This window comes from Ciona intestinalis, chromosome 1 (genome assembly GCF_000224145.3).
Source record: "Ciona intestinalis chromosome 1, KH, whole genome shotgun sequence".
Classification (NCBI taxonomy): Eukaryota; Metazoa; Chordata; class Ascidiacea; order Phlebobranchia; family Cionidae; genus Ciona; species Ciona intestinalis.
Window position 1 is genome coordinate 9439986 of NC_020166.2, and position 9148 is coordinate 9449133.

General features: G+C 32.1%; 1 protein-coding gene across 1 annotated transcript in view; it reads left to right on the top strand.

The window, feature by feature from the left end:
• Positions 1 to 374: 374 nt before the first annotated feature.
• LOC100180571 (phosphatidylinositol 3,4,5-trisphosphate 5-phosphatase 2B) overlaps positions 375 to 9148 on the top strand; it is an 18391-nt gene continuing 9617 nt past the window's right edge. Inside the window, exons 1-15 of the mRNA XM_009859178.3 lie at positions 375 to 737; positions 1287 to 1350; positions 2077 to 2224; positions 2627 to 2807; positions 3186 to 3275; positions 3545 to 3694; positions 3908 to 3998; positions 4345 to 4446; positions 4616 to 4702; positions 5351 to 5465; positions 5672 to 5869; positions 6912 to 7108; positions 7643 to 7742; positions 8158 to 8272; positions 8691 to 8810. Coding sequence (XP_009857480.1) covers positions 601 to 737; positions 1287 to 1350; positions 2077 to 2224; positions 2627 to 2807; positions 3186 to 3275; positions 3545 to 3694; positions 3908 to 3998; positions 4345 to 4446; positions 4616 to 4702; positions 5351 to 5465; positions 5672 to 5869; positions 6912 to 7108; positions 7643 to 7742; positions 8158 to 8272; positions 8691 to 8810 — 1895 coding nt within the window. The 5' untranslated portion in view covers positions 375 to 600. The remainder of the gene's footprint in view (positions 738 to 1286; positions 1351 to 2076; positions 2225 to 2626; positions 2808 to 3185; positions 3276 to 3544; positions 3695 to 3907; positions 3999 to 4344; positions 4447 to 4615; positions 4703 to 5350; positions 5466 to 5671; positions 5870 to 6911; positions 7109 to 7642; positions 7743 to 8157; positions 8273 to 8690; positions 8811 to 9148) is intronic.

Here is a 9148-nt window from a genome sequence, read left to right on the forward strand (position 1 = left end):
TAGCACGACACACCCTGCCACACGAGAAAATTCTCAACATTTAGAATAACACACCCTGTCACACGAGAAAACTCTCAACTTTTCCCAAAAACAAAATCTTAACGTTTAGCACGACACACCCTGCCACACGAGAAAATTCTTAACTTTTCCCAATAACAATACATTAACATTTAGCACGACACACCCTGTTACACGAGAAAATTCTTAACCAGAAATCTTACCACACCTTGTCGCAGACCGCTAAGAATTTCGAGTTGAGAATTTTGTCAGAATTAATGATGACTTGCAGATTTGAATATTTAATGTTTCTATGATCCCGGCTCGCCGGTAGGGTTAAAGTGGGAACCGCGTGTATAAGCTTCCTTGTTGGTTTGGGTGTAGTAACAGATTTTGAACTATTGAAGGGTTTTCTTATACTGCACATTTTGATTATTTGCATATTTTGTTTTTGCCTCCTTACTATAATTTAGATTTTTGGTTTTTGAGTACAGTAATTTCCGATCTAGTGATTTAATTCGCGTGTTTCAGTTTTAAATTGATTTTTTTAGGTTCAAAGTATCTTTCAATTTACGTTATGGTAAACCTGTTGGGATATAAATAATGAGCGATGAAATATGGTATCATGGGCGTGTTAATCGACAGCAATCAGAAGAACTATTGCTTTCTGCTGCAGTAGATGGTAGTTTTGTTGTTAGAGCAAGCGAATCAAGGGCAGGGGCTTATGCGTTGAGTGTTTTGTAAGTTTATAAATTAGTTATACAATTTATTAGATCACCATTATGGAAACTTGGCTAAAATGTCAATCCTAGTGAAAAATACTACCCCAACATTAACTGCTAAACATAACAATTAACCCCTAACCGGTCCCTTTAATTAGTGCATATTCGCTAGGTCCACTAATTATGTATTGAATATTGTGGACATAGCGGACATAGTGAACATAGCGGACATACACTAATTAAAGGGACCCACCATAACTACCAACCTTTAACACTTTTCACTAGCATGTAACGTACCAGAGGACCCTTCCCTAGCCTAGATTTTATCTCACAAATTCATGGCGTTTTGTTTGAACACTTCACATTTCACCCCCTTCGGTATTATCGTAACTACTTTAAATACTTATATAGGTAACCTGTAATCCCCAACTACTCAACCCTGCAATCCCTACAACCCCTAACCCCAAATACTAACCACTAATTCATCACCGCTACCACTTTTTACCAGCCTAATCTGTAATGTAGAATAGGATTCTTCACTATGACCGGTGCCTTCTTTAATTTCAGATTCAACAATTCTGTACACACATATAGAATACTGCCAACTGAGAATAATACCTTGGCAGTACAGGTAATACATAATCTGTTGCTTGTGTTTTTGTATTACAAGTTTTGTTCTATTTTTTGCAAGTTTTATACCACGCCTAGACCATCAGGGGATTTGGGATTTAGGCCAGAGTTGTAATTGAATGAATAAATGAACTTTTTATTCGCATAGCCTAAAAATATGGTTGATATTTCGGACAACCCATTAGTGACCACTGTGTTTGAGCAATTGACAGTAAGTGTCTTGCTCAAGGACACACATACTCCCACAATGGTAGCAGCGATAAGCATTGAACTTGAACCCATTACCTCTTGGCTAAAGGCCTGCTAAAAACTGTGTCACGGCGCTGGACAATTTATAATATTGATATTTCTTAATGTTAAAACACCAATCAGCTCTTAAGGTCTGCAACGAATATTTACTGTTTTAGTTGTAATAGTTGATCATATATATACAGTATGAGTAAATATAGTATTTAGCTGCACCTGCTGAATCATCAATTTCCTATTCATTCAACCGCTTCCTAATTCAGGATAATATATTGTGTGCAAAATATCTGAATTACCGGGGTGTTTTTATTCTTAACTTAATTCTTTAGGCTCACTTTGTTTATTTTTTACATTGTTTGTAAGTTTTTTTAAATTTTTTAAACGTTTTTGTTTGTAGTCTTTTTAATTTTATAACCGTTTTTAATATATGTTATCCTCACACAAGAGACAAACTAAATTTCATTCACATTTATTTTGTCAGACCGTCAACGGAGTTCAACAAAGGAAATTTAAAAGTTTGACCGAACTTGTACATGAATATAGAAATTCACAAAATGGATTGGTTTGTGGTTTATCTAATCCTGTGGGGTTGGATAGCAAAACAAGGCCTTCAACATCTTCAGCATTTGGTAAATTTTAGATCTTTGGTAAACAGTAAATAATAGTATTACATGGCTCAATTTACAAAAATATTTTTTATATAAAATTTTTATTTTTTTATATAAAAGTTAAATTAAGGACAGATTGCACCGGTGAAACCCCCCTGACTGTGCCACTGATTACACTTATAAGGCTAAAATCCTTGCATACTGAAATGCAATGTTATATATATATGCAATTTATTTACAGCAACGACGCTTACTGTATTTGTTAATTTTTGTCTTTTCTTTCATTCGTGTGTTTGTTTTATTTTTCCTATAGCATTTTTGATTTTTATAGGACCGTAAAATATCAACTTAATTTTAAAAGGTCTACCAGGCAACATTTTTAAAAGAGTTTGGGAACCGCTGCGCTAAAAGTTATCATTTCAGATTCCACCTTAGCCATATCTCGTCTTGAAACTCTGCCAGCCACCCCACCCTCCCTACCCACCACACCCAGGGGGACAACTTTTCCCGCTCTAAGGTTATTACCAACCCCAATACCCAGATCCCAATCCAACACATCTCTAGCTGGTGACAAACAGCGTGAATTACCGTCTCCACCAACAAGGTATTTTCCTTTTTGACATTTTTTTTATTGGGTCAAAATGTTTTCTTTTTTTTATAGAGTTTTTTTTATTGTCCAAACTATGACATATTAGATTGTAGATTCTCTCTTTCGAGTTTTTTAAAAATTTAAATTGTCTTTAAATTATTTCCTGATTTGCATGAAATTTTTCGGAAACGTTGCATAGACTACAATTTATATTTCTATGGCAAATGCCACCAAACGGTATTGTTTATTTAATTCAGATTTTAACTTTATATATCTCTTTTACATTTAGCATTTTTTCACTGAGTAAAATTATGCTTGTTAAAAAAGATAAAAATTCATATTTTTTGTATTTTCTGTTGAATATCTTTTTAATAACATTGTTTTTAATTGCAGGGAAGCACCAAGTAGAACGGAAACTGCAAGTAAAGAGACAATAGTTCAAAACAAGTTGGTTACGCGTTTAAGGGAATTACAATCAATCTGGTATGTCCCTTCCAATTATTGCTAGTTAATTATTTTATTATTATTTATTAAATGATATTATTAGTATTAACCACAACAGTTTTGATCTATAAAAAGAAAAACAAATTTCCTATGCCTTTGCTGAAATGTTTTTTTTTGTTGTAGAAGAACTGTCATTTATCTGTTTTTGTTTGAATTAAAAAAAAATACATATAGATCAACTGTTACCAGCAAACACCTTGAGCATTTACTCAATTAATCGTTTTTACCTTACCATTATTTGATTTCAGTCCCGGGTTGAACACAAATTTCATGGAGTTGGTTAGCCAATATACCACAGATGGTGGATTGACAGCTGACATGCAGTCAATAAAGCGTGGCGTAGGACAATGCGAGCAACTGCAAACTTTACTTGCCAAAGAAGCGTTAGTCTTTCAAAGGTAAACAACATCTGCCAGCTAATTGGAACTTAGTAAATGAATTATTTTATGAACACAAAATGTTTGCTAAGTACTGATAAACATTTGGTTTGGTTGAAAATTAGAAATTAATATTGATTTATTTCATTATTCCATTCAACAGTATTATCACATGATAAAATACATTAACCAATTAAATACCAAACTTAATTGACATCTGTAATATATTTCTAGTGAATTAGAAAACTTCCTCACTAAGATTGACATTTTACGACAACTTTTTGACCTGGGCTCCCCACCACGGAAGCCGTTATCTTCTAAAAGGGTAAGCTTACGTCATTTTAGCAAATTCCTGTGCAGGCACTGCAGTATGCATCCCACACAAGCTTTTATCTGCCACCAATATATTGGTGCCTACGTTAGTAATTAATTCACTCAACCTAATTTCTCTTAATTAATACTTTATATAGTACTGAGAGAGAGTATGGATACAGTTAGCACATAAGATCCAACATTTTCTAATAATGTTTTTAACAATTAACAACGCTCTTTTACAGTTATAAAAAGTTGGTTTTATAATCCCCTAAATAATCTTTGTTTACTACCAAAATTATTCGAAAAAATACAGCATTAAAACATGTCCCATCTTACCCCGCCCTACTTTACATTAGGTTTCAAATGAAGATGTGGACCTTGATACTTTCCTTGGTCGTTTGGGGGATTGTGGGACGGTGGTTAAGACGCTAAACAAGCGTGCGTGCATAAACCTTCAGGTATTTCTGACCCAAAAATAAAAAATATTATTAGTAGTATATTAACATATATTCAAATAATTGATTAAATAAGCGGTTGATTAAATAGGTCCTTTTTTCGCTAAAAAAATTTTCAGAATTAAAATTAAATAAAAACGGTAATAAAATTACAAAAATACAACATTTTTAGGAAATGCTTGGAGTTGCCAAGACAGGGTCAGTGGCCATCACTCGTAAACCATCACGAGTTAGTACTTTAAGTGAAAGAATATTTGAGGTGGGTTTGTTTAACTGGTCATTCAATCATGAATAGTTTGCTGCAGGAAATGGATGTTAACTGCTACTTGTACTTGTTTAATTTCTTTTATAACGTCCAAACTATTAAGGAAGTCATTGTGATATTATTGACATATTTATATGTAAGGCTTTTGCTTTGAACATTGGTGCTACACAAAAGACGTCACGTTTTGAACTTTTAACAAACTCTTTAGTGATGAATGTAGTTACACGGATGGCCATGTAGGGAACCTTATTGATTAATTCAGTGAATGTTGCACTCATAGTTGCCAAGTTTTGCCATGATCGTTTGTATGGGCACCTAACAGTAGAGCAAACCTATTTTAGGTCTAAAATTAGAGTGCTAAACCTTCTAGTGTCACCCCTGTTTCAAAAGTTTAGGTGAGATGCAACTCTATGCACCACTAACAATGGGCCTATGTACTACACAAAACTATTGAATCGTTTAAATTGTACCAACAAAATTAAAAATAAAAAGTTTACTAATTAAGCTTAAAAAAATAGCAACAAAATTATAAAAAAATGAATTAAATAAAAGGAAAAAATGGTTTTTAACACAGTTAGAAAAAAAATTGCACCTAGCATGTATTTTGATTGTGTGATTACTGATTACGTGTTTCCAATTCAGGTGAAATTAGAAGGAGCCCTCACAAGTTCAAAACAAAAACTGAAGGTAAATGCTTCAAAAGGAAAACTAACAATTGTTAAAGGAGAAGGTTCGGTGGAATATGATCATTCACAAGGTGACTTTTACATTTTTTTCTTGCTTTTATAAAAAAATAGAAATTTTTTGTAGATTTTTTTATTGATTTTATAAAATATTTACTGTGTGTTGGCCAACTTTTTAATGGATTTTCTTCTTGTTTGAATGGATTTTACCGCTTTTTTATTAAAAATTATCCCTCCGAACGCTTTTAGAATTCATGTAACGTTGTTTATACATTTCTAGTTCTCCAAATTGTGAAAAATAACAAATCAAAGAACAAGCTCGGAATTGTGCTTGAGGGACATAAGAAGAGAGATTATATATTTGATAAAAGTTCTCTACGTGAAGTATTTTGCCAACTGATGCAGCATGTTAGGAACACCCATAACACTTCTGCTGAACCAGATTGTATCTCAATATTCTGTGGGTCATGGAACATGGGTGAGATGATGTGATTGTTTACTTTATAGTTCTATTCTATTTAGATGAGGTCCTTGGAGATCTAAGATTTAGGCGAGTTTTGGGCCCCTCACTTCTTATATATCTGCTTAATATAATATTATTACATAGTTGCATAATGTTATGCTTTTTTCTTAATTTTAAGTTGGCCCATTCTTTCTTACTTGTTATGACTTATATAGTTGCTTAGCGTTATAACTATTCTTTATATTCTGTCAAGCTGATGTGTTTTCTGTTTTGGTGTTAAAATTTATTCATTCACTACACAAGTACATATATATATAATTTTCTTTTCTGAGAAAAAATTTACTTAGGCGTGTTTGTCTGCTAATTAATTTCTCCACCAGCGAGTTTATTTCCTTGTAATAATTAACAATCGAGGATGAGTAAACTCAGCTTTATTGTTGTCATCACAGCTAAGATTTTAAAATTAGAAATTGCTAGTTTCAACTTTCAACACTGATTTAATAAATGGACTCTATTAATTAAAATTATTGTAAAATTTGAATAAGGATGAAATTTGGTGAAATTAAAGACAATTTAATAATATATATATATAAAAGATGGGACATCTCTCGTCCCATTTGGCAGTAAACAAAAAACATTTGAAGATGAAGATATATATATATATTTATATATATATATACATTTGTTTTAATAAATTAAGCATTTCAATTGAACATAAAATTTTTTTGTTCATCTGGCTGTTTCAGTAAAACCTGACTTTAATCCTATTTCCTCTGATAGGGATATCCATAGTAGTGTGGGGAAAGATGATAGGGATATCCATAGTAGTGTGGGGAAAGATGGGACACCTTTAGCACATAATATCCAAATATCTTGATCAAATTTTAAACGATTAACAACGATCTATGGTCGTGAGGATACGGTTTTATAATTCTTTGTATGTTCCTTGTTTACTACCAAATGGAACAAGAAAATAGAATAAAAAGGTGTCTGATCTTCCCCCACCTTACCAAAACCTATATAATAGGATAATCATATTCATCTTTATTATTTCCAGGTGATGAAATTCCTCCAAATGAAATTAGTTCATGGTTTTTATGCAGTGGAAGTGGGAAGACATTAGATGACACATTACAAGCCATTCCCCATGATATATACGTGGTTGGAACGCAAGAAACGGGGTTGCCTGAGAAAGATTGGATGCACAAGGTCCATGATACAATACAGGACATCACAAACATGTCTTTTCATCTGGTATGTTATTAAGAATCACTTTTAAAGCAGAATATTTGTTCTTGTATTTTTCTCATATTACTAAACCTCATATTTTCTGATCATGCTTTTAGCAATTTACAGTATGTTGTTGTAACTGTTATTTTATTGTAACTGGCATTTGGAGTATTATAATTAAAAGTATTTAGTTAATTTCCTACTAAGGGGTAAGATGGGCTATCGAAAATAAGAACATGCCCCATCTTACCCCACCCTACTATATTTGCTAAGCATACAGCATTTTAATGGTCATGATTTTTAAACCGCTTGATTTTAATTGGGAACATTATAGTTGCTAATTGCTATGAAACATTCAAGACATACTTTTTGAAAAACATTTTTAATTTAAAAAATATTTAAATTTATTTTTAGAAAATGTGCAACTATTTTAAGATTACATTTTTTTCACTATATAAACTAAGTTGGTAGAGAAATTATTTAATACAAATATGCCTAAATAATTTTTTTTAAAATTTTAACTATTTTTACACTATGTATTTTTTCAAACCATTGTAGGTGGCAATGGATGCATTATGGCACATTAAGATACTTATATTTGTTAAAGAAGAACACAAGCATAGAGTCAGCCATGTCAAAACATCAAGTGTCAAAACTGGTAAATTTAAAAAAATTAAACAAAATGTTTTTAAATACCTAAACTTAAAACAACATAAAATAAACAAGAATTAAAAATGTAATAGCCTAATTAGGAAAATGGTATTTACCTATAAAAAGAAAATACTAAAATGTCAATGTATATTTATCTACAACTATGCACAATATGGGCGATCAAGGGATTTTTATTTTTTTAAAAATTTAAAATTTAAAACAATGGAAATTGAAACCTCGTTTAACAAAAATATAAAAAAAAATTGTAAATTTATTTATCCTCCCCCCCACTTTTTTTTAAAAATTGAACACCCCCTTAAAAAAAGTATAGAAAAAATCTTAATGGTTTTTTTTCTGCCCTTATTTTTTACTATACCTTGCCACAACATTCACCACATTTAGATTTCTTTGTTTAACCTCAGGAATCGCAAATGCTCTTGGAAACAAAGGAGCTGTGGGTGTCTCGTTCCAATTTGGAGGAACGTCATTCTGTTTTATTAACGCTCATCTAACCTCTGGAGCAGAGAAATGTGCACGGTATGTCAATTCAACGATTGACAAAATATCTAACTGTTATTCTGTTATGGCCTTTTCACTTACAATTCCTTCAACAACCCAACTACAAGAAAAGCCTTAAATAAGATTCAATGCACATTAACTGTCATGAATGCCGTAATTCCAACCCTGATCTTGTGCTCATAGATTTGGGCGATTCTTATGGAAAGAAATACAGTAAGGGTCTGGTGGCGTAACAGACACAAAAAACAAAGCCCAACAAATTGTTAATATAAGATAAATATATATTATTTTTTAACCTATTTTTTGGCATAAGACTAAAGAGAAAATACCAAGTAAAATTTTAAATAGTCATAAAAAGTTAATAAAATATTAATAACACCATTATAATTATGAGCACACCATGAGCTTCATGATTATATAATCACGTGAATCGCAGACGAAACCAAAACTATCACGATATTTCACGATCAATAAACCTTGGTGAAGACAGGTTCAGTGTGTTTGATCTCGCCAATAGATTTGATCATCTTTATTTTCTGGGTGATCTAAATTACAGGTAACATGTGTCATCACTTATGATTTAAATTTAAATATTATTATATTACCAAATATTGTTCCTTTACTGCTACCAGGCATAATCTAAATATTCTTTTAGTGGCTTATCTGGTATAAAACGAAGTGTATTTTTTAACGTTTGCCTGCTGTCCCACAACCCTTTTCCTGAAGTCTTACCTAATGGCCGACGATGCAGGAAAAATGAATGAATGTAATGTAACTTACTTTATCCTCGCGTGGCTGGAAACGACAGTCGTTATCACACGGGTTTAACACCTCGTGCCAGCTTACGAGTTACCATGTATGTTACTTTGTGGGTAATTATTTGTTTCGGAGTTT